This window comes from Grampus griseus (assembly GCF_964374135.1).
Source record: "Grampus griseus genome assembly, chromosome: 17".
NCBI lineage: Eukaryota > Metazoa > Chordata > Mammalia > Artiodactyla > Delphinidae > Grampus > Grampus griseus.
In genome coordinates this window covers 36,222,936-36,249,858 of record NC_139011.1, presented here as the reverse complement: position 1 = coordinate 36,249,858, position 26,923 = coordinate 36,222,936, and the positions used below count along the sequence as shown (strand labels likewise).

At 38.0% G+C, this 26,923-nt stretch overlaps 1 protein-coding gene across 1 annotated transcript in view; it reads left to right on the top strand.

The window, feature by feature from the left end:
- The window catches only part of SPAG1 (sperm associated antigen 1), a 98,946-nt gene that overhangs the window by 29,919 nt on the left and 42,104 nt on the right, over positions 1 to 26,923 (top strand). The window contains exons 8-9 of the mRNA XM_082674824.1: positions 346 to 452; positions 10,268 to 10,427. Coding sequence (XP_082530950.1) covers positions 346 to 452; positions 10,268 to 10,427 — 267 coding nt within the window. The remainder of the gene's footprint in view (positions 1 to 345; positions 453 to 10,267; positions 10,428 to 26,923) is intronic.

The window sequence follows — 26,923 nt, the reverse complement described above, 5'->3', positions numbered from 1 at the left end:
GGTCAGTAATGTACTAAATTTAAAGGAGGGGTTTTCTAAATGTTCATAAAGTGGAAATAATACTAGTGATGATTATAAGGAGGAACGTGTTACTGTTTAGTGAAGACCTTCCCATTATTGTAGCACAGCATGGTGTTTCTGAGGGGTGAGGTACCGAGTCTCTCAGCCCTTGGAGGAGCTGGCAGGGACTGGAGCACCCAGAGGGCCAGGTCGTTGGAAGTTGGTGTAGTTTGCACAATTGCATTCTAAACTGTTCTATGTTACATATGTACTTACACTTGAAAAGTGTGTTATAACCATAATGCCATATGTTAAAGTATGTCTTTTATTTTGGTAAATTTTCAGCTCTTCTGCGCCGTGCCACTACGTATAAACATCAAAACAAGCTCCAGGAAGCTATAAAAGATTTGAATAAAGTACTGACTGTTGAACCTGATAATGAGTTGGCCAAAGTAAGTACAGAAAGTGATACCTCACCTAATTCTATAGTTTGCTATTTCTGTATTTATGTTAAAATGATATCAGTCTTGCTGGAAAAATGATGTCGAGGATTAGGACACAGCTTTAAGAAATAGGTATGAGGAGCTTCAAGATGGTGGAAGAGTAAGATGTGGAGATCACCTTCCTTCCCACAGATACATCAGAAATACATCTACATGTGGAACAACTCCTACAGAACACCTACTGAGCGCTGACAGAAGAACCCAGACCTCCCAAAAGGCAAGAAACTCCCCACGTACCTGGGTAGGGCAAAATAGAAAAGAAAAAGCAGAGACAAAAGAATAGGGAAGGGACCTGCACCAGTGGGAGGGGGCTGTGAAGGAGGAAAGCTTTCCACACACTAGGAAGCCCCTTCGTGGACGGAGACTGCACGTGGCGGAGGGGGGAAGCTTCGGGGCCACGGAGAAGAGCGCAGCAACAGGGGTGTGGAGGGCAAAGCAGAGACATTCCTGCACAGAGGATCGGTGCTGACCCGCACTCACCAGCCCGAGAGGCTTGTCTTCTCACCTGCCGGGGCGGGCGGGGGCTGGGAGCTGAGGCTCTGGCTTCGGAGGTCAGATCCCAGGGAGAGGACTGGGGTTGGCTGTGTGAACATAGCCTGAAGGGGGCTACTGCACCACAGCTAGCTGGGAGGGAGTCTGGGGGGAAAAGTCTGGAACTGCCGAAGAGGCAAGAGACTTTTTCTTGCCTCGTTCTGTGGTGCGCAAGGAGAGGGGATTCAGAGCACTGCCGAAACAAGCTCCAGAGGTGGGCATGAGCCGTGGCTATCAGCATGGACCGCAGAGACGGGCATGAAATGCTAAGGCTGCTGCTGCAGCCACCAAGAAGCCTGTGTGCAAGCATAGGTCACTATCCACACCTCCCCTCCTGGGAGCCTGTGCAGCCTGCCACTACCAGGGTCCTGTGATCCAGGGACAACTTCCCCAGGAGAACACATGGCACGCCTCAGGCTGTTGCAACATCACACCGGCCTCTGCCACCGCAGGCTTGCCCCACATTCCGTACCCGGCCTGCCCCCGGCCTTAGGGAGCCAGAGCCCCCTAATCAGATGCTCCTTTAACCCCGTCCTGTCTGAGCGGGAACAGAAGCCCTCAGGCGACTTACACGCAGAGGCAGGGCCAAATCCAAAGCTGAACCCCAGGAGCTGTGCAAACAAAGAAGAGAAAGGGAAATCTCTCCCAGCAGCCTCAGGAGCAGAGGATTAAATCTCCACAATCAACTTGATGTACCCTGCATCTGTGGAATACCTGAATAGACAACGAATCATCCCAAATTGAGGGAGTGGACTTTGGAAGCAATGATATATATATATATATATTTTTTTCCTTTTTCTCTTTTTGTGAGTGTGTATGTGTATGCTTCTGTGATTTTGTCTGTATAGCTTTGCTTTTACCATTTGTCCTAGGGTTCTGTCTGTCCGTTTTTTGGGGGTTTTTTTAGTATAGTTTTTAGCATCTGTTATCATTGGTGGAACTGTTCTTTGGTTTGGTTGCTCTCTTCTTTCTTTCTATTTTACTATTCTCAAATTTTGTTTTTATTTTTAAAAATTATTCTTTATTTTATAACTTTATTTTATTTATTTTTTACTTCCCTTCTTTCTTTTTTTCTCCCTTTTATTCTGAGCTGTGTGGATGACAGGGTCTTGGTGACCAGGCTGGGAGTCAGGCCTGTGCCTCTGAGGTGGGAGAGCTGAGTTCAGGACATTGGTCCACCACAGACCTCCCAGCTCCATGTAATATCAAACAGCAAAAATATCCCAGAAATCTCCATCTCAACGCCAAGACCCAGCTCCACTCAACGACCAGCAAGCAACAGTGCTGTACACCCTATGCCAAACAACTAGCAAGGCAGGAACACAACCCCACCCTTCAGCAGAAAGGCTGCCTAAAATCATAATCAGATCATAGAAAATGCAAAACACACCACCAGACACAGACCTGCCCACCAGAAAGACAAGATCCAGCCTCATCCACCGGAACACAGGCACCAGTCCCCTCCACAGGGAAGCCTACACAACCCACTGAGCCAACCATAGCCAGTGGGGGTAGACGCCAAAAACAATGGGAACTACAAACCTGCAGCCTGCGAAAAGGAGACCCCAAACACAGTAAGTTAAGCAAAATGAGAAGACAGAGAAACACACATCAGATGAAGGAGCAAGGTAAAAACCCACCAGACCAAATAAATGAAGAGGAAATAGGCAGTCTACCTGAAAAAGAATTCAGAATAATGATAGTAAAGGTGATCCAAAATCTTGGAAATAGAATGGAGAAAATACAACAAACGTTTAACAAGGACCTAGAAGAACTAAAGAGCAAACAAACAATGATGAACAACACAATGAATGAAATAAAAATTCTCTAGAAGGAATCAATAGCAGAATAACTGAAGAAGAAGAACAGATAAGTGACCTGGAAGATAAAATAGTGGAAATAACTACTGCAGAGCAGAATAAAGAAAAAAGAATGGAAAGAATTGAGGACAGTCTCAGAGACCTCTGGGACAACATTAAACGCACCAACATTCGAATTATACGGGTCCCTGAAAAAGAAGAGAAAAAGAAAGAAAATATTTGATGAGATTATAGTTGAAAACTTCCCTAACATGGGAAAGAAAATAGTCAACTCCAGGAAGCGCAGAGTCCCATACAGGATAAATCCAAGGAGAAACATGCCAAGACACGTATTAATCAAACTATCAAAATTTAAATACAGAGAAAAAATATGAAGAGCATCAAGGGAAAAACAACAACATACAAGGGACTCCCCATAAGGTTAACAGCTGATCTTTCAGCAGAAACTGTGCAAGCCAGAAGGGAGTGGCAGGACATATTTAAAGTGATGAAAGGGAAAAACCTACACCCAAGATTACTCTACCCAGCAAGGATCTCATTCAGATTCAACAGAGAAATTAAAACCTTTACAGACAAACAGAACCTAAGAGAATACAGCACCACCAAACAAGCTTTACAACAAATGCTCAAGGAACTTTTCTAGGCAGGAAACACAGGAGAAGGAAAAGACCTACAATAACAAACGACAAAAATTTAGAAAATGTTAATAGGAACATACACATCAATAATTACCTTAAATGTAAATGGATTAAAGGCTCCAACCAAAAGAAACAGACTGGCTGAATGTATACAAAAACAAGACCCGTACTTACGCTGTCTACAAGAGACCCATTTCAGACCTAAGGACACATACAGACTGAAAGGGGATGGAAAAAGATATTTCATGAAAATGGAAATCAAAAGTAAGCTGGAGTAGCAATTCTCATATCAGACAAAATATAATTTAAAGTAAAGACTATTACCAGAGACAAAGAAGGACACTACATAATGATCAAGGGCTCAATACAAGAAGAAGATATGACAATTGTAAATATTTATGCACCCAACATAGGAGCACCTCAATACATAAGGCAAATGCTAACAGCCATAAAAGGGGAAATTGACAGTAACACAATCATAGTAGGGGACGTTAACACCCCACTTTCACCAATGGACAGATCATCCAAAATGAAAATAAATAACGTAACACAAGCTTTAAATGATACATTAAACAAGATGGACCTAATTGATATTTATAGGACATTCCATCCCAAAACAACAGAATACACTTTCTTCTCAAGTGCTCATGGAACATTCTCCAGGATAGATCATATCTTGGGTCACAAATCAAGGCTTGGTGAATTTAAGAAAATTTAAATCGTATCAAGTATCTTTTCCGACCACAATGCTGTGATACTAGATATTAATTACAGGAAAAGATCTGTAAAAATACAAACACATGGAGGCTAAACAATACACTGCTTAATAACCAAGAGATCACTGAAGAAATCAAAGTGGAAATCAAAAAATACCTAGAAACAAAGGACAATGAAAACATTATGACACTAAACCTATGGGATGTAGCAAAATCAGTACTAAGAGGGAAGTTTATAGCGATACAATACTACCTTAAGAGAAATAAGAAACGTCTCAAAGAAACAACCTAACTTTACACCTAAAGCAATTAGAGAAAGAAGAACCAAAACCCCCAAAGTTAGCAGAAGGAAAGAAATCATAAAGATCAGATCAGAAATAAATGAAGGAAAAAATAGCAAAAATCAATAAAATTAAAAGCTGGTTCTTTGAGAAGAAAAACAAAATTGATAAACCATTAGCCAGACTCATCAAGAAAAAAAGGGAGAAGACTCAAATCAATAGAATTAGAAATGAAAAAGGAGAAGTAACAGCTGACACTGCAGAAATACAAAGGATCATGAGAGATTACTACAAGCAATGCTATGCCAATAAAATGGACAACCTGGAAGAACTGGACAAATTCTTAGAAAAGCACAACCTTCTGAGACTGAAACAGGGAGAAATAGAAAATATGAAGAGACCAATCACAAGCACAGAAATTGAAACTGATTAAAACTCTTGCAACAAACAAAAGCCCAGGACCACATGGCTTCACAAAAAAATTCTATCAAACATTTATAGAAGAGCTAACACCTATCCTTGTCAAACTCTTCCAAAATATAGCAGAGGGAGGAACACTCTCAAACTCATTCTACGAGGCCACCATCACCCTGATACCAAAACCAGACAAAGAAGTCACAAAACTACAGGCCAATATCACTGATAAACATAGATTCAAAAATCGTCAACAAAATACTAGCAAACAGAATCCAACATCACATTAAACGGATTGTACACCATGATCCCGTGGGGTTTATCTCAGGAATGCAAGGAAACTTCAATATATGCAAATTAATCAATGTGATACACCATATTAACAAATTGAATAAAAACCATATGATCATCTCAATAGATGCAGAAAAAGCTTTCAACAAAATTTAGCACCCATTTATGATAAAAACCCTCCAGAAAGTAGGCATACATGGAACTTACTTCAGCATAATAAAGGCCATATATGACAAACCCACGGCCAACATCATACTCAGTGGTGAAAAACTGTAACCATTTCCACTAAGATCAGGAACAAGACAAGGATGCCCACTCTTACCACTATTATTCAACATAGTTTTGGAAGTTTTAGCCACAGCAAGCAGAGAAGAAAAAGAAATAAAAGGAATCCATATCGGAAAAGAAGTAAAGCTGTCACTGTTTGCAGTTGATATGATACTATACATAGAGAATCCTAAAGATGCTACTGAAAAACTACTACAGGTAATCAATGAATTTGGTAAAATAGCAGGATGTAAAATTAATGCACAGAAATCTCTTGCATTCCTTTACACTAATGATGAAAAATTTGAAAGTGAAATTATGGAAACACTCCCATGTACCATTGCAACAAAAAGAATAACACACCTAGGAACAAACCTACCTAAGAAGACAAAAGACCTGTATGCAGAAAACTATAACACACTGATGAAAGAAATTAAAGATGATACAAATAGATGGAGAGATATACCATGTTCTTGGATTGGAAGAATCAACATTGCGAAAATGACTATACTACCCAAAGCAATCTACGGATTCAGTGCAACCCCTATCACACTACCACTGGCATATTTTCACAGAACTGGAACAAAAAATTGCATAATTTGTATGAGAACACAAAAGATCCCGTATAGCCAAAGCAATCTTGAGAAAGAAAAATGGACCTGGAGGAATCAGGCTCCCTGACTTCAGACTATACTACAAAGCTACAGCAATCAAGACAGTATTGTACTGGCACAAAAACAGAAATATAGATCAATGGAACAGGATAGAAAGCCCAGAGATAAACCTAAGCACATATGGTCACCTTATTTTTGATAAAGGAGGCAAGAATATACAATGGAGAAAAGACAGCCTCTTCAATAAATGGTGCTGGGAAAACTGGACAGCTACATGTAAAAGGATGAAATTAGAACACTCCCTAACACCACAAAAATAAGCTCAAAATGGATTAAAGACCTAAATGTAAGGCCAGACACTCTAAAACTCCTAGAGGAAAACATAAGCAGAGCACTCTATGACATAAATCACAGCAAGATCCTTTTTGACCCAGCTCCTAGAGAAATGGAAATAAAAACAAAAATAAACAAATGGGACCTAATGAAACTTAAAAGCTTTTGAACAGCAAAGGAAAACATAAACAGCACGAAAAGACAGCCCTCAGAATGAGAGAAAATATTTGCAAATGAAGCAACTGACAAAGGATTAATTTCCAAAATTTACAAGCAGCTCTTGCAGCTCAATATCAAAAAAACATACAGCCCAATCCACAAATGGGCAGAAGACCTAAATAGACATTTCTCCAAAGAAGATATACAGATGGCCAAGAAGCACATGAGAAGCTGCTCAACATCACTAATTATTAGAGAAATGCAAATCAAAACTGCAGTGAGGTATCACTTCACACCAGTTAGAATGAACTTCATCAAAAAATCTATAAACAACAAATGCTGGAGAGGGTGTGGAGAAAAGGGAACCCTCTTGCACTGTTGGAGGGAGTGGAAACTGATACAGCCACTATGGAGAACAGTATGGAGGTTCCTTAAAAAACTAAAAATAGAACTACCATACGACCCAGCAATCCCACTACTGGACATATACCCTGAGAAAACCATAATTCAAAAAATAGTCATGTACCACAATGTTCATTGCAGCTCTATTTACAGTAGCTAGGACATGGAAGCAACGTAAGTGTCCATCGACAGATGAATGGATAAAGAAGATGTGGCACATATAAACAGTGGCATATTACTCAGCCACAAAAAGAAACGAAATTGAGTTATTTGTAGTGAGGTGGATGCAGAGAATGGACTTGAGGACACGGGGAGGGGGAAGGGGAAGCTGGGACAAAGTGAGAGAGTGGCATGGACATATATACACTACCGAATGTAAAACCGATAGCTCACGGGAAGTAGCCACATAGCACAGGGAGATCAGCTTGGTGCTTCGTGACCACCTAGAGGAGTGGGATAGGGAGGGTGGGAGGGAGTCGCAAGAGGGAAGAGATATGGGGATATATTTATATGTATAGCTGATTCACTTGTTTATAAAGCAGAAACTAACATACCATTGTAAAGCAATTATACTCCAATAAAGATGTTAAAAAAAAAAAAAGAGAGGTACATCTCAGATATTCCCAGTGTTAACGTCTATTTGAAGTGGAAGAAAGCTGGCTCTTAAATTGTCCAAAATCATAAACCTACTCCTGAAGGACAAATAATTTTCTCTTTCCTGAAGCTTTGTAGGCAGTTCTTTTCTTTGAGCCAAGTTCAATTTATTATGCAAATGGTGTAGAACTTTCCTAGGTAGGATTAAGCAGGAGCTTGATGGCCATAAAAGAGTGTTTATTCCTTAATTTGCGTGGTAACCATAGCATCCCTAACAGTAAACTGACTCAGATATGCACTTAGGGGATCTGTATTCAATCCTAAGGAGTGGAGGTAAGTGTCAAGAGCTGTGAAGGGCCTGAGAGTTTACCCTACATGTAAATTAGCAAGGTGGCCTAGAAGAATATACAAGATTCCTGGGTCAGGCACAAAAGACTTTGCTACTCATGGCATGGCAAGCTGATGAGCTTGAAGCTCATGTCCGTTACCCTGGCCACCAAGTTCCGTGTGGGCGGCAGAATGCCCAGATAGGGCATTCTCTATTTCCCAGGGCTGTTGTCAGTACAAACATCCTTAAAAATATAATCTAGGTCCCTTTCACCAAGTGCAGATACAGCAGGAACACAGCTGTCAGTGAACCAGAAAGCAGGCCCTCACCAGAAACCAAATCTGCTAGCACCTTAAACTTGGACTTCCCAGTCTTCAGAACTGAGAAATAAATTCCTGTTGTTATAAATCAAAGAAAAAAAAAAGTCTAGAACAAAGGTGGTTTAGCTCCTCTGCTTACAATATATTCAGAAATATGGGAAACCCCTGGAGAACTGTCTTCCACCAATAAGTTGTCACTGTTTCCACATACCTTTCAGGTTATCTAACTCTTTCTGAGAGGCAGCTGATGTCCCTACTGTATCAGCTGCATTTATCAAGTCAGCATTTCAGTGGATTAGGTTTAGGGTGCAGCTTAGGAACACATCTTCACCCCATAGTATTTCCTTTTTATAATGGTATGTTCATTAAAAAGTTAGCATTTTAATATTCTAAAAAAAAATTGAAACAAGGAAAACCACTTTTAATTTTACTATCCAACGTAAGTTCATGTTTACGTATTAACTTTAGACCTTAACCAAATGCATTTTTACCTTAACCATATGTAAAGATTAACTCAGAGCGGATCATATACCTTAATATAAGACTTGGAGTATGAAAGTTCTAGAAGAAGACGTAAGAGAAAATCTTTATGACCTTGGATGAGACAAATATTCCTTAGGTGTGACACAGAGGCATAATCTATAAAAAGTTGATAATTGGGCTTCATCAGAATTAAAAAGTTTTTATTTATTCTATCAGAAGAATAAAAAGACAAGCCATAGACTGGGGGAAAATATTTGCAATCATGTATCCAACAAAGGGCTTGTGTCCTGAATATATACAGAACTTTAAAAACTCAAGAAAACAAACAGGTTGATGAAAAATAAGCAAGATATTTGATCAGACACGTCACCAAAAGTTATGTGAATGGAAAATAAGCACATGAAAAGATGCTCAATGTCATTAGTCATTAGAGAAACATAAAATCACAAGAGATACCACTACAAACCTGTTAGACAGCTAAAATGAAAATGATTGACCATACTAAGTTTTGGTGGGCATGTGGGAGAACTGAAACTTGGGAATATAAAATGATCCCACTGCTTTGGAATACAGGTAAAAAGTTAAACAAAACAATCATACGCCTACCGCATGACCCAGTCATTCCACTCCGAGTATTCACCAAGAAAAATACAAGCATATGTCCATACAAAGATTTAAGCACGAATGTTTATAATGGCTTCATTTATAATTGCCAAAAACTGAAAATAGCCTAAAATGTCCATCAATAGGTGAATGGATAAACAAATCGTTTTATAAGCATATAATAGAATACTACTGAACAATAAAAGGGAATGAACTAATAGGTTCATAAGACGACATGGATAAATTTCAAAATAATTATGCTAAGTGAAAGAAGCCAGACAAAAAGAGTACATGTATTATGATTCTACTTATATAAAAAACTGGAAAATACAAACTAATCTATCGTAACAGAAAGAACAGTGGTTGCAGGGATGAGCAAAAGGGAATCATAACAAAAAGATAGGAAGAAGCGTTTTGTGAATGATGGATATGTTTATTATTACATCAAAATCTATTAAAACTTGTGCTCTTTAAGTATGTGCAGTTTATGTCAATTATACCTCAGTAAGGTGTTAAAGATGAGGAAGGAAGCAAAATGGTTTGATATATTTTTTTAAATTTCTAGTTGGCATAAAATATTAAAGAACTTTCAACATGACTCTTAAAAAAACATGTATAGTATGGTTTAATTTGTATAAAACTGGACACCTCTGTTTGTATATGCATACAAATATATCCAGGAAGATGATCATCAGAATGTCAGTAGTTTATCTGAGTGGCAGGATTTCAGATGATTTTTTTCTTCCTTCTTTTATACTTGTTATGCTTTAAGTTTTTTACAGTGGACATGTATAGTTCTAATCAGACAAAGCAGTGAAGTTGTTTGAAAAGAAAAATAAAGACCACCATAAGAAGCTTTATCTTAGTTATCTTTATTCACTTTTTAATATCTTGATATTCTTACTTGCAAGAATGGTTATACTTTTTACTAAAGGTAAAAGTTTTCTTTAATGTGGCGATTATGTTTCAGAAAACCTTGTTAGAGGTTGAAAGAGATCTGAAAAATTCTGAACCTGCATCTGAGACTCAAACCAAAGGGAAAAGGATGGTTATTCAGGAAGTAGAAAACTCAGAAGATGAAAATGAAAAGGACAGTGGAAGAAAACATGAAGATGGCATTGGAGATAACAGTAAGACATCTTTTCTCTTTGGTTTATGCAAAAAAAAAAAAAAAACCAACCCTATCTTGTTATATGATGAGCGGGCTCAAATTTTCTCTTTGTACAGAAATTCTTAGTCTACCAAATTTTTCTAGCCTTTACCTTGTAAGTCTACAAGCAGGTTTTTCCTTCATCTTTTTCTTAACACAGCTCATTTCTTTTTATTTTTTTTTCTTATTGCGGTATAATTGACTTATAATATTATGTTAGTTTCAGGTGTACAACATAATGATTCAATATTTGTATGTATTGTGAAATTATCACCACGATAAGTCTAAATCTTTTTCTTGGGGCTTCCCTGGTGGCGCAGTGGTTGAGAGTCCGCCTGCCGATGCAGGGGACACAGGTTCGTGCCCCGGTCTGGGAAGATCCCACATGCCGTGGAGTGGCTAGGCCCGTGAGCCTAGCCTGGCTGGGCCTGCGCGTCCAGAGCCTTGCCCTGGGCCTGTGCGTCCAGAGCCTGTGCCCTGCAAAGGGAGAGGCCACAACAGTGAGAGGCCCGCATACCGTAAAAAAAATCTTTTTCTTAATACAATCTCCCAAACCCATTTTCCTTCATAATCTGACATCTTTTCTAGTGCTCAATTTAATTCCTGATTATCACCTTTAAACACAAATGGCTGCCTCTGTGACACCAACCATTTGCAAGTTAACTTTATGTCCATCTCTTAGATGATTGTTTTATATATAGCTACTTGGTTGCAAACAAATATGTTGGCTTCAAAGGGGTTGTTTGCCTAAAAATGAATGCACTGTTGGAATTCCCTGTAGCTATGCGTGCCTCTCAATTTTTTAAAAAAATATGCAATTTCACTTTTGATGTAATTTAAAAAAAAAGAATCTAGACTATATAAAGCTTAATCTTCATAATATAAGACAATGAAAATTACATCAACTTTAAGGGGAAAAAATCTGCCTTTTCATTTGACCGGGGGGAAAAGTTTTTCTTTTTTCTTGAGAGCCCCTGAGCAACTGAAGGGGAAATGTCAGCTCTGAAAATCATTCACAGGTAAAAACCAACTTTAAGTAATTTGACAGAATATTTTATTTTAGGGAAATATAAAATGTTCAAGTCATTCAACTTTAAAGAAAGAACAAGGAGTATAAGTTTGTTTTCATTCGTGGCAAAATATATAGTGTAAAATATATACATCAGCTTAAAATATGATCAGTTAAGCTAGGATAAAGAAAAAAGCACAGAAAAGAAGGGGGAAAGAGATGAGGCAGAGTAGAGCACCCAAGAAAGATGGAAAAGAAAGTGAGAGCATCAAAGGGATAAAAAGGAGAGTTTAAGGTAAGCAGATTTTCAAGGATTGAGGCTCACCTTTTTTTTCTTAAATAAATTTATTTATTTATTTATTTTTGGCTGTGTTGGGTCTTTGTTGCTGCATGCGGGCTTTCTTTAGTTGCGGCGAGCGTGGGCTCCTCTTCATTGCGGTGCGTGGGCTTTTCATTGTGGTGGCTTCTCTTGTTGCCAAGCACGGGCTCTAGGCACGCAGGCTTCAGTAGTTGTGGCACACGGGCTCAGTAATTGTGGCTTGCCGGCTCCAGAGCGCAGGCTCAGTAGTTGCCGCGCACGGGTTCAGCGGCTCCACGGCATGTGGGATCTTCCCGGACCAGGGATTGAACCCATGTCCCTCGCATTGGCAGGCGGATTCTTAACCACTGCGCCACCCAGGGAAGTCCCGATTGACGCTCACCTTTAAGCAAGTTCTGGGAGCAAATGTTTTTCTTATGTTTATATTTAGCTTAAGATAATTAGCCAAGCATCTTACAATTAAAGGAAATCATTTAAAATCTTATCTGGAACAAGATATAATATAAACTGTATCAATTGCCACTATTTTTAAATTATTTTTTAAAATTTACATATAGTAAAAATGGACTTTTTGGTATACAGTTCTAACACGTGTATAATTTCATGTAACAGCCACCACCGTCAGGATCCAGAACAATTTTATCACAAATTGTTGGCTAAAAGGAAGGCAAAAAAGAACACCTCTTTTTGCTTTCCTTTTAGCCAAACCCTTCTATCACCCCAAGCCTTGGTAGCCGTTGATCTATTCTCTGTTCCTGTAGTTTCACCTTTTCCAGAATGTCATATAAATGGAATCAGAGAGTATATAACCTTTTGAGACTAGCTTCCTGCACTTAGTGTAATGTCACTGAGATTCATTCATGTAGTTGCATGTATCTTTGATTTATTCCTTTTTATTACTGAGTAATACACCATTATATGGATATACTGCAGCTTGTTTATCCTTTCATTTGTTGAAGGACATTTGGGTTTTCTCCAGTATTTGGTATTTATGAATAGAGCTGCTATTAATATTCATGCACAGGTTTTTGGGTGAACGTACGTTTTCATTTCTCTGGGGTAAATACCAAGAGTGGGACTGCTGGGTCATATGGCAAGTGTATGTTTAACTTTATAAAAAATCTCCAGACTGTTTTTCCAGAATGGTGGTACCATTTTTCAATCCATTAGCAACACATGAGAGTTCTAGCTGTTTCACATTCTTGCCAGCATTTGGTATTTTATTTAAAAAATTTTTTTAGCCATTTAGGTGTATAGTGGTTTCTCACTGTGGTTTTAATTTGCATTTTACTATTGGCTAGTGATGTTGAACATTTTTTCTTGTGCTTATTTGCCATGTCTATATCACTTTTGGTAAAGTATCTGTTGAAATTATTCCACCAGTTTTTTTTTTTTTTTTTTTTTTTTGCTTTACACGGGCTTCTCACTGCTGCGGCCCCTCCCATTGCGGAGCACAGGCTCCGGACGCGCAGGCTCAGCGGCCACGGCTCACGGGCCCAGCCGCTCCGCGGCATGTGGGATCCCCCCGGACCGGGGCACGAACCCGTGTCCCCTGCATCGGCAGGCGGACTCCCAACCACTGCGCCACCAGGGAAGCCCTCCACCAGTTTTTAAAGTTGGGTTGTTGATTTCTTACTGTTGAATTTTGAGAGTTCTTTTCATATTTTTGATACAAGTCCTTTATTAGATATGAGATCTGCAAATATTTTTTCCCTATTTGTAGCTTGTTTTTTCTCATTCTTTTATCAGTGTCTTTCACAGAAAAAAAGGGTATTAGTTTGATTAGAGTCCAGTTTATCAAAATTTTTTAATGGGCTGGTGATTTGGTGTCATATCTTAATGCTTTGACTAAGCTAAAATCATGAGGATTTTCTCCTGTTTTCCTTTAAAAGTTCCATAGTTTTATACTTATGTACCATTCTGAGTTAATTTTTTTATTGAGATATAACTGACATATAACATTCTATTAGTTTCAGGTGTACAACATGATTCAATAGTTGTATATATTGTGAAGTAATTGCCACAATAAGTCTAGTTAAAAACCATCACCATAATAGTTAAAAAAATTTTTTCTTGTGATGAGAACTTTTAAGATCTCTTTTAGCAAGTTTCAAATATATAATAGAGTATTATTAACTCTAGTCACTATGCTGTACATTACATCCCCATGACTTATTTTATAACTGGAAGTTTGTGCCTTTTGACTCCCTTCACCCATTGCACACATGTGCACATGTACACACACACACAGAAACACACACACACACACACACACACACAGATATGCCTCTGGCAACTATCAGTCTGTTCTCTATGAGTTCGGTTTGGTTTTTCTTTTTAGATTCCACATATAAATGAGATCATGTGGTGTTTATCTTTCTCTCTCTGACTTATTTCACTTAGCCATACTGAGTTAATTTTTCTATGAAGTGTGAGGATTAGATTGAGTTTCACTTTTTTGCATATGGATGTCCAATTGTTCCAAAACCATTTGATGAAAACTATCCTTACTCCTTTGAACTGCCTTTGCACCTTTGTAAAAAAATCAGTTGGCCATATTTGTGTAGCCAATAGAATCTAACGCTGGGTTCAGTTCTTCTCCACTGACCTATGTGTCTGTCCCTTTGTCAATACCACACTATCTCGAGTGCTGTAGTTTTATAGTAAGTCTTAAAATCAGGTAGTGTGATTCCTTCAGCTTTATTTTTTTTTTCAAAATAGTTTGGCTATTCTAGTTCCTTTGCCTTTCACATAGTTTTAAAATCAGGTGTTTTTCAATTGTATTTTATTTTTCACATGCTGCATTCCTCCAACTTCTCTTAATATTCAAGTATATTCCTTTATTACATAAAATCACTTAACAGTCACGTATATTTGATGACTATTTTACCACAAGCCTGTTTGTTATATTACTAAAATCTATATTTCTACTCACTGCAAAACACAAGGAATTTCCCACTGTATATCGCTATAGTATATAGTAGAGTATAATTGGACAGCAAATATGAGGTAGTTAAATCAGTTCTTTTATACCTAAAAAAAGTCATGCTGGGAATTTGATTGGAACTGCATTGAATTTATAAATCAATATAGGGAAGAAATGACTATATGAATTTTTAACTATATGGATTTTTCCAATCCATGAATGTGGTATATCTCTCCATGAACATGGTATATCTCTCCACTTATTTAGGTCTTCTTTGATTTTTTTCATTAGTGTTTTTTAAGTTTTCAGCACACAGATACTGCACATACTTTGACAAATTTATACTTACGTATTTAGATTTTTTGGAGCTATTGTAAAGAATATTTTTTTAATTTCAGAAAATTGAAAATTGAATTGTTCATTGCTAGAATATGAAAATTCATTTATTTTAAAAAATATGTTGACCTTGTATCTTGCAGTCTTGCTAACTCACTGATAAGTTCCAGGATTCTTTTTGTAGACTCCTTGGAATTCTTTTCATAGACAATTACATGGTCTGCAGATAAGAACAGTTTTATTTTTCTAATTTCCAATCTATACCTCTTTTCTTTCTTTTTCTTACTTTATTGAACTGGCTAAGGGCTATGGTGTTGAATAAACATGGTGAGAGTGAACAACCATGAGCTTTGTTCTTAATCTTAGAGGGCAAGCATTCAGTCTTCCGTCATTAAGTTTTCTGTTAACTGTGGGTTTTTGAGAGATGGGCTTCATCAAATTAAGGAAGTAACTTTCTATTTCTACATGACTGTGACTTTTAATCTCAAATTGATGTGAACTTTTCATCTCAAATTGATGTAAACTTTTCAAATACTTTTTCTGCAGAAATTGATTTGATCATGTGGTTTTTCTTCTGTAATCTGTTAGTATATTGGATTATGTTGATTGATTTTCAAAAGTTGAGCTAGCCTTGAATTCTTGGGATAAACCCCATCAATCATCATGTATTATTCTTTTCAGGATTTTGTCTGTTATTATCTTGTTGAGGATTTTTGCATCTATGTTCATGAGAGACATTGGACTATAGTTTTTCTTTTTTTTTGTATTGTACATGTCTGGTTTTGGTATCAGGATAATGGCAACGTCAGAAAAGTTGGGAGCTGGAATGTGCTTCCACCACTTCTGTTTTCTAAAAGAGATTGTGTAGAATTGATATTACTTCTTTTAAAATTTGGTAGAATTTGCCAGTGAAATCATCTGGGCCTGGAGGTTCTTTTGTGAAAGATTTAAAATTACAAATTTAATTTCTTTAGTAGACATACAACTGTTTAGGTTATCTGTGTTTTTCTTCAGTGAATCCTGAGTTTAGTAGTTTCAAAAAAATTGGTCCATTTCATCCAAGTTGTTGAATTTATAAGCACAGTTCATAGTACTCCCTTATTATAGCTTTAATGTCTGATTGACCTGTAGTGATATCCTCTCTTCCTGAGAGTGGCAATTTGTGTTTTCTCTCTTTTTTGTTTGTCAGTCTAGTTCGAGGTTTATCAATGTTATTGATTTTTTCAAATGTTTCATTGATTTTTCTCTGCCTTTTTAAAAAATATCTTTATTGGAGTATAATTGCTTTACAATGCTGTGTTAGTTTCTCCTTTATAACACAGTGAATCAGCTATACATATACATATATCCCCATATCTCTTCCCTCTTGCATCTCCCTCCCACCCTCCCTATCCCACCCCTCTAAGTGGTCACAAAGCACAGAGTTGATCTCCCTGTGCTATGCGGCTGCTATCCACTAGCTATTGATTTTATATTTGGTAGTATATATATGTCCATGCCACTCTCTCACTTTGTCCCAGCTTACCCTTACCCCTCCCCATGTCCTCAAATCCATTCTCTAGTAGGGCTGCGTCTTTATTCCTGTCCTACCCCTAGGTTCTTCATAACCTTTTTTTTTTTTTTAGATTCCATATATATGTGTTAGCATATGGTATTTGTTTTTCTGTTTCTGACTTACTTCACTCTGTATGACAGACTCTAGGTCCATCCACTTCACTACAAGTAACTCAATTTTGTTTCTTTTTATGGCTGAGTAATATTCCATTGTATATATGTGTCACATCTTGTTTATCCATTCATCTGTCGATGGACACTTAGGTTGCTTCCAAGTCCTGGCTATTGTAAATAGAGCTGCAATGAACACTGTGGTACATGACTCTTTTTGAAATACGGTTTTCTCAGGGTTTATGCCCAGTAGTGGGATTGCTGGGTCATATGGTAGTTCTATTTTTAGTTTTTTAACGAACCTCCATACTGTTCTCCATAGTGGCTGTATTAATTTACATTCCCACCAACAGTGCAAGAGGGTTCCCTTTTCTCCACCCCCTCTCCAGCATTTATTGTTTGTAGATTTTTCGATGATGGCCATTCTGACTGGTGTGAGGTGATACCTCATGGTAGTTTTGATTTGCATTACTCTGATGATTACTGATGTTGAGCATTCTTTCATGTGTTTGTTGGCAGTCTGTATATCTTCTTTGGAGAAATGTCTATTTAGGTCCTGCCCATTTTTGGATTGGGTTGCTTGTTTTTCTGATATTCAGCTGCATGAGCTGCTTGTAAATTTTAGAGATTAATCCTTTGTCATTTGCTTCATTAGCAAATATTTTCTCCCATTCTGAGGGTTGTCTTTTGGTCTTGTTTATGTTTTCCTTTGCTGTGCAAAAGCTTTTAAGTTTCATTAGGCCCCATGTGTTTATTTTTGTTTTTATTTCCATTTCTTTAGGAGATGGGTCAAAAAGGATCTTGCTGTGATTTATGTCATAGAGTGTTCTGCCTATGTTTTCCTCTAAGAGTTTTATAGTGTCTAGCCTTACATTTGGGTCTTTAATCCATTTTGAGTTTATTTTTGTGTATGGTGTTAGGGAGTGTTCTAATTTCATTTATTTTTACATGTAGCTGCCCAGTTTCCCAGCACCACTTATTGAAGAGGCTGTCTTTTCTCCATTGTATATTCTTGCCTCCTTTATGAAAGATAAGGTCACCATATGTGCATGGGTTTATCTCTGGGCTTTCTATCTTGTTCCATTGATCTATATTTCTGTTTTCGTGCCAGTACCATACTCTCTTATTTACCGTAGCTTTGTAGTATAGTCTGAAGTCAGGGAGCCTGATTCCTCCAGCTCCGTTTTTCTTTCTCAAAATTGCTTTGGCTATTTGGGGTCTTTTGTGTTTCCATACAAATTGTGCAATTTTTTTTTCAGGTTCTGTGAAAAATGCCAGTGGTAGTTTGATAGGAATTGCATTGAATCTGTAGATTGCTTTGGTAGTATAGTCATTTTCACAATATTGATTCTTCCAATCCAAGAACATGGTATATCTCTACATCTATTTGTATCATCTTTAATTTCTTTCATCAGTGTCTTATAGTTTTCTGCACACAGGTCTTTTCTCTCCTTAAGTAAGTTTATTCCTAGGTGTTTTATTCTTTTGTTGCCATGGTAAATGGGAATGTTTCCTTAGATTTTTCATTAGCGTATAGGAATGCAAGAGATTTCTGTGCATTAATTTTATATCCTGCTACTTTACCAAACTCATCGATTTGCTCTAGCAGTTTTCTGGTAGCATCTTTAGGATTCTCTACGTATAGTATCATGTCATCTGCAAACAGTGAAAGCTTTACTTCTTCTTTACCCATATGGATTCCTTTTATTTCTTCTCTGATTGCTGTGGCTAAAACTCCAAAACTATGAATAATAGTGGTGAGGGTGGGCAACCTTGTCTTGTTCCAGATCTTAGTGGAAATGGTTTCAGTTCTTCACCATTGAGGACGACGTTGGCTGTGGGTTTGTCATGTATGGCCTTTGTTATGTTGAGATAAGTTCCATCTATGCTTACTTTTGGAGGGTTTTTTATCATAAATGGGTGTTGAATTTTGTCGATAGCTTTTTCTGCATCTGTTGAGATGGTCCTATGGTTTTTCTCCTTCAATTTGTTAATATGGTGTATCACATTGATTGATTTGTGTATATAGAAGAATCCTTGCATTCCTGGGATAACCCCACTTGATCATGGTGTATGATACTTTTGTATGTGTATGATCATGGTGTATGACACTTTTAATGTGCTGTTGGATTCTGTTTGCTAGTATTTTGTTGAGGATTTTTGCATCTGTGTTCATCAGTGATATTGGCCTGTAGTTTTCTTTCTTTGTGACATCTTTGTGACGTTTTGGTTTTGGTATCAGGATGATGGTGGCCTTGTAGAATGAGTTTGGGAGTGTTCTTCCCTCAGGAGAATAGGTGTTACCTCTTCTATAAATGTTTGATAGAATTTTCCTGTGAAGCCATCTGGTCCTGGGCTTTTGTTTGTTGGAAGATTTTTAATCACAGTTTCAATTACAGTGCTTGTGATTGGTCTGTTTATATTTTCTGTTTCTGCCTGGTTCAGTCTCAGAAGGTTGTGCTTTTCTAAGAATTTGTCCATTTCTTCCAGGTTGTCCATTTTATTGGCATAGAGTTGCTTGTAGTAATCTCTCATGATCCTTTGTATTTCTGCAGTGTCAGTTGTTACTTCCCCTTTTTCATTTCTAATTCTATCGATTTTAGTGTTCTCCCTTTTTTTCTAGATGAGTCTTGCTAATGGTTTATCAATTTTGTTTATTTTCTCAAAGAACCAGCTTTTAGTTTTATTGATCTTTGCTATCGTTTCCTTCATTTCTTTTTCATTTATTTCTGATCTGATCTTTATGATTTCTTTCCTTCTGCTAATTTTGGGGGTATTTTGTTCTTCTTTCTCTAATCTCTTTAGGTGTAAAGTTAGCTAGTTTATTTGAGATGCTTCTTGTTTCTTAAGGTAGTATTGTATTACTATAAACTTCCCTCTTAGTACTGATTTTGCTGCATCCCATAGGTTTAGTGTCATCGTGTTTTCATTGTCATTTGTTTCTAGGTTTGTTTTTTTTTTTTTTTTTTGCAATAAGTGGGCCTCTCACTGTCGCGGCCCCTCCCGTTGTGGAGCACAGGCTCTGGATGCACATGCCCAGCGGCCATGGCTCGTGGACCCAGCCGCTCCACGGCATGTGGGATCTTCCTAGACCAGAGCACGAACCCATGTCCCCTGCATCTGCAGGCGGACTCCCAACCACTGCGCCACCAGGGAAGCCCGTTTCTAGGTATTTTTTTGATTTCCACTTTGATTTCTTCAGTGATCTCTTGGTTATTAAGCAGTGTATTGTTTAGCCTCCATGTGTTTGTATTTTTTACAGATTTTTTCCTGTAATTGATATCTAGTCTCATAGCATTTTGGTCGGAAAATTTACTTGATATGATTTCAATTTTCTTAAATTTACCAAGGTTTGATTTGTGACCCAGGGTATGATCTATCCTGGAGAATGTTCCATGAGCACTTGAGAAGAAAGTTTATTCTCTTGTTTTTGATAGGAATGTCCTATAAATATCAATTAAGCCCATCTTGTTTAATGTATCATTTAATGCTTGTGTTTCCTTATTTATTTTCATTTTGGATGATCTGTCCATTGGTGAAAGTGGGGTGTTAAAGTCCCCTACTATGATTGTGTTACTGTCGATTTCCCCTTTTATGGCTGTTAGTATTTGCCTTATGTATTGAGGTGCTCCTATGTTGGGTGCATAAATATTTACAATTGTTATATCTTCTTCTTGGATTGAGCCCTTGATCATTATGTAGTGTCCTTCTTTGTCTCTTGTAATAGTCTTTATTTTAAAGTCTATTTTGTCTGATATGAGAATTGCTACTCCAGCTTACTTTTGATTTCCATTTGCCTGGAAGATATTTTTCCATGCCCTCACTTTCAGTCTGTATGTGTCCCTAGGTCTGAAGTAGGTCTCTTGTAGACAGCATATATACGGGTTTTGTTTTTTTATCCATTCAGCCAGTCTGTATCTTTTGGTTGGAGCATTTAATCCATTTACATTTAAGGTAATTAGTGATATGTTTGTTCCTATTACCATTTTCTAAAATTTGCGTTTGTTAGTGTAGGTCTTTCCCTTCTCCTGTGTTTCCTGCCTAGAGAAGTTCCTTGACCATTTGTTGTAAGGCTGGTTTGGTGGTGCGGAATTCTCTTAGCTTTTGCTTGTCTGTAAAGGTTTTAATTTCTCCATCAAATCTAAATGAGATTCTTGCTAGGTAGAGTAATCTTGATTGTAGTTTTTTCCCTTTCATCACTTTAAATATGTCCTGTCACTCCTTTCTGGCTTGAAGAGTTTCTGCTGAAAGATTAGCTGTTAACCTTATGGGGAGTCCCTTGTATGTTATTTGCTGCTTTTCCCTTGCTGCTTTTAATATTTTTGCTTTGTATTTAATTTTTGATAGTTTGATTAATATGTGTCTTGGCATGTTTCTCCTTGCCTTTATCCTGTATCGGACTCTCTGCACTCCCTGGACTTGATTTACTATTTCCTTTCCCACGTTAGGGAAGTTTCAACTATAATGTCTTCAGGTATTTTCTCAGTCCCTTTCTTTTTCTTTTGTTCTCCTGGGACCCCTATAATTTGAATGTTGATGTGTTTAATGTTGTCCCATAGGTCTCTGAGACTGTCCTCAATTCTTTTCATTTTTTTTTTCTTTATTCTGCTCTGAAGTAGTTATTTCCACTATTTTATCTTCCATGTTACTTATCCATTCTTCTTCCTCAGTTATTCTACTATTGATTCCTTCTAGAGAATTTTAAGTTCATTTATTGTGTTGTTCATCATTGTTTGTTTGCTCTTTAGTTCTTCTAGGTCCTTGTTAAACATTTCTTGTATTTTCTCCATTCCATTTCCAATATTTTGGATCATCTTTAGTATCATTACTCTGAATTCTTTTTCAGGTCGACTGCCTATTTCTTCTTCATTTGTTTGCTCTGGTGGGTTTTTTACCTTGCTCCTTCATGTGCTGTGTGTTTCTCTGTCTTCTCATTTTGCTTAACTTATTGTGTTCAGGGTCTCCTTTTCGCAGGCTGCCGGTTCGTAATTCCCATTGTTTTTGGTGTCTGCCCTCAGTGGCTAAGGTTGGTTCAGTGGGTTGTTTAGGCTTCCTGGTGAAGGGGACTGGTGCCTGTGTTCTGGTGGATGAGGCTGGAACTTGTCTTTCTCGTGGGCAGCTCTGCGTCTGGTGGTGTGTTTTGGTGTGTCTGTGACCTTATTATGATTTTAGGCAGCCTTTCTGGTAGTGGGTGGCGTTGTGTTACATCTTGCTAGTTTCTTGGCATAGGGTGTCCAGCACTGGAGTTTGCTGGTCGTTGAGTGGAGCTGGGTCTTGGCGCTGAGATGGAGATCTCTGGGTGATTTTTGCCATTTGATATTACATGGAGCTGGGAGGTCTGTGGTGGACCAATGTCCTGAACTCGGCTCTCCCACCTCAGAGGCACAGGCCTGATGCCCGGCCAGGGCACCAAGACACTGTCATCCACACGGCTCAGAATAAAAGGGAGAATAAAGGAAAGAAAGAAAGTGATATAAAATCAAGTTGTAAAATAAAAAATAATTATTAAAAATAAAAAAATTTAAAAAGTAAAAAAAAGCAAAGAAAGAATAGAGCAACCAAACCAGAAAATAAATCCAGCAATGATAAAAGTGCTAAAAACCATGCTTAAAAAAAAAAAACAAAAGGGCAGACGGAACCCTAGGACAAATGGTAAAAGCAAAGCTATACAGACAAAATCACACAAAGATGCATACACATACACACTCACAAAAAGAGAAAAAGGAAATACATATGTGTATATATATATATATATATCATTGCTTCCGAAGTCCACTGCCTCAATTTGGGATGATTCGTTGTCATTTCAGGTATTCCACAGATGCAGGGTACATCAGGTTGATTGTGGAAATTTAATCCACTGCTCCTGAGGCTGCTGGGAGAGATTTCCCTTTCTCTTCTTTGTTTGCACAGCTCCTGGGGTTCACCTTTGGATTTGGCCCCGCCTCTGCGTGTAGGTTGCCTGAGGGCATCTGTTCTTCGCTCATACAGGATGGGGTTAAAGGAGCAGCTGATTGGGGGGTCTGGCTCACTCAGGCCAGGGGAACAGATGGGTACAGAATGTGGGGCGATCCTGTGGCAGCAGAGGCTGGCATGACGTTGCAACAGCCTGAGTCGTGCCGTGTGTTCCCCCAGGGAAGTTGTCCCTGGATCATGGGACCCTGGCAGTTGCGGGCTGCACAGGCTTCTAGGAGGGGAGGTGTGGATAGTGACCCGTGGTTGCACACAGGCTTCTTGGTGGCTGCAGTAGCAGCCTTAGTGTCTCATGCCCATCTCTTGGGTCTGCACTGATAGCCATGGCTCACACCCATCTCTGGAGCTTGTTTCGGCAGTGCTCTGAATCCCCTCTCCTTGTGCACCGTGAAACAACAAGGCAAGAAAAAGTCTCTTGCCTCTTTGGCAGTTCCAGACTTTCCCCCCCAGACTCCTTCCCGGCTAGCTGTGGCACACTAGCCCCCTTCAGGCTGTGTTCATGCTGCCAACCCCAGTCCTCTCCCTGGGATCTGACCTCTGCAGCAGGATCCTCAGCTCCCAGCCCTCACCCGTCTTGGCGGGTGAGCAGACAAGCCTCTCGGGCTGGTGACAGCTGGTTGGCACTGATCCTCTGTGCGGGAATCTGTCTGCTTTGCCTTCTGCACCCCTGTTGCTGCGCTCTCCTCTGTGGTTCCGAAGCTTCCCCCCGTCACCCCCGTCTTTGCCAGTGACGAGGCTTCCTAGTGTGTGGAAACCTTTCCTCCTTTACAGCTCCGTCCCACTGGTGCAGGTCCCATCCCTATTTTTTGTCTCTGTTTTTTCTTTTGCCCTACCCAGGTATGTGGGGAGTTTCTTGCCTTTTGGGAGGTCTAAGGTCTTCTACCAGCGTTCAGTAGGTGTCCTGTAGGAGTTGTTCCACATGTAGATGTATTTCTGATGTATTTGTGGGTGGGAAGGTGATCTCCACGTCTTAGTCTTTCACCATCTTGAAGTTCTCCTCACTTCCCTGCTTTTTTATATTTTTCAGTTTCATTGATTTCTGCTCTTTATCATTTCCTTCTTTTTGTTTGTTATGGGTTTATTTTTCTTCTCTTTCTCTAAGATAGTTTCTCAAATGGAAGCTTAGAATGTTGATTTGAAACTTTTTTCCCTAACATAAGCATTTGATGCTATGCTTTCTTCTAAGTGTGGCATTAGCTGCATCCCATACATTTTGATATGTTGTATTCTCATTGTCATTCAACTGGAAATATTTTCTAATTTCCTTCAAGGCTCCCTCTTTGACCCATATGGCATATTTAATTTCCAAATTTTTGAGACATCAGTAATCTTTCTGTTATTGATTTAAAGTTTACCTCCATGTTATACAGTAGAAACTAACACACCATTGTAAAGGAGTTATACTCCAATAAAGATGTTAAATTTTTTTTAAATAAAAAAATTTTAAAAAGAATGGAAATAAAAAAATAAAAATAAAAACCCGTAAGGTTTACCTCCGTTAAGGTCAGAGAATACACTTTGTGTTACATTATTACTTTCAAATTTGTTGAGGCTTTTTTTTATGACATAGGATGTATTATTTCTTGATGCAGATTCCACGTGCCCTTGAAAAGAATGTTATTCTGCTGTTTTTTGGTGGAGTGTTTTATAAATGTCAATTAAATTAAGTTGGTTGATGGTGCTGCTTAGTTCTTTATCCTTGCTGATTTTGTTTACTTGTTATATTCCTTACTTTTATATTCCTTATTGAGGAGTATTGTTGTCTACAGTTGTGGATTTGTCCATTTCTCTTTTTAGTTGTACCAGTTTTTGCTTCATGTGTCTTGAGGCTCTGTTAGAAATATTCACGTTTAGGATTTCTGTGACTTGTTGGTCAGTTGATCCTTTTATCATTATATAATGTTTCTCTATCTTTGGTAATTTTACTTGCTTTTAAGTCTTCTTTGTCTGACAGTAATATAGCTATTTCAGCTCTCTTGGGATTAATATTTTCACAGTATATATTTTCCTAGGCTTTTACTTTAACCTACCTATATAATTAAGGTGGTTTTCTATTAGACAGTAAATAGTTGGGTCTTGTTTTTAATCTTACTATCTCTTGTCTTATAACTGGTATATGTACACCATTTACAATTAATTATTGATGTTTGTAGTAGGTCTAACATTGTATTATTTGTTTTTCTGTTTCTTCCCTTTGTTTTTTTTCAACTTTTTTTCTTTTATACCTTCTTTTGAGTTATTTAAATATTGTTTAGTTTTACATTTTAAAATATTGATTGTGTTTTTTACTGTATTTCTTTGTACATTCTTTTAATGGTCCCACTAGGAATTTATATATACATACTTAACTTTCCACATTTTACTTAGAATTAATATTTTACCACTTCCAGTGGAATGTAAAAAAAAAAATCTTACCACCAAATCAGTCCCTTTATCCACTGTCTTTATGTTGTAGTTATCATATGTGTTATATCTACGTTCATTGGTATTCCCATTAGACAATGTTATGCTTTCTGCTTTCAGCCTCTCTACATTTTTTAAAGAATTTAAGAGGAGAAAAAAGACAGTCCTTTATTTACTCAGATATTTATCATTTCTACTGTTCTTCCTTCATTCCTAATGGTACATGTTTCTTCCTGCTATCATCTCCTTTACACATGAAGTATTTCCTTTAGCATTTCTTTTAAAGAATGTCTGCTAGAGATGAATTCTCTTAGTTTTCCTTCACTGAGGATGTCTTTATTTCACCTTCATTTCTGAAGGATATTTTTGCGGGATATAGAATTATGGTTTGACAGTCCTTTGTTTCAGCGTTTTAAACATTTTGCCCTGCTGCCTTCTATCCTTCATGATTCTGATGAGAAATCCATTGTTATTCAAATTGTTGTTCCCCTATATTTGATGCATTGTTTTCCTCTGGATGCTTTCAAGACTTTTTCCTTTGTTTTTATTTTTATTTTTTTTATTTTTATTTTTTTGCGGTACGCAGGCCTCTCACTGTTGCAGCCTCTCCTGTTGTGGAGCACAGGCTCCGGACACGCAGGCTCAGCAGCCATGGCTCACGGGCCCAGCCGCTCCGCGGCATGTGGGATCTTCCCAGACTGGGGCATGAACCCGTGTCCCCTGCATCGGCAGGTGGACTCTCAACCACTGCGCCACCAGGGAAGCCCTGTTTTTATTTTTTAGCAGTTTGATTATCATATGTCTTGATGTGCATTTCTTTGAATTTATCCTTTTCGAGTATGCTGAGATTCTTGAATCTATAAGTTCATGTCTTTGCCACATTTGTGAAGTTGTCAGCCCTAAGTTTTTCAAATTTTTTTCTGGACAACACTATTTTTCCTTTCCTACTGGGACTATTATGACACAATTGTTAGACCATTTGGTATTGTCCTACAAGACTTTGAGGCTCTGTTCTTTCTTTCCCCCAGTTACTTTTCCTCTCTCTTGTTAAGATTGAGAAATTTCTCTTGATCTATATATTCAAGTTCACTGACCTTTTCCTCTCATCTCAATTGTATTATTGTAGCCGTTTGGTGAATTTTTTTATCTTGGTTATTGTATTTTTCCATTGTAATGTTTCCATTTGGTTCTTTTTTTTTTTAAATCTTCTATTTTTCAGCAAAACTTTTTAATCTTTCTATTCATTTTAAGAGTGTTTGCCTGTATTTCTTGGAGCATGGTTAGTATGGCCACTTTAAAGTCTTTGAGAATTCATAACATCTGGTTATCCAGGGTTTAGTATTACTTAATTGCTTTTTTCTTTGCCACATGTTGAGATTTTCTTTCTTCTTCACTTGTAAGGAATTTTGTACTGTATATTAGCAATTTTTAATATTATTATATGTGATTTTCAGTTTTGTTTAAATCTGATGGGGAACTTTTACTTTAAAGCAGTTAATCAATCTGGTTAGTTTTGGGTAACAGTTCTCCTACCTGACTTCCGTGGACTATGGTTCTAATGTCAGTTTAGTTTCAAAACCTTCGCAGCACTATTTGGATCTGTCCCACTTGTGCACCACCCCATGACCAACTGGGGCCTGGGTAATGGTTTCCCCCGGAATTCACTTCTCAAAATTTTTGGTAGGATGTTTAAGGTCAAATTTATGCACATGGATCACCTGGTGGGTAAGCTCATTTCAGTTACAATTTTATGCAATTGTTTTCTTAAGTTCCCTCCTCTCTGTGATTCTTCCCTACTCCTTCTGGATGCCAGATGTTTTCCTTCCTCTTCCTTTGGCTAGAAAG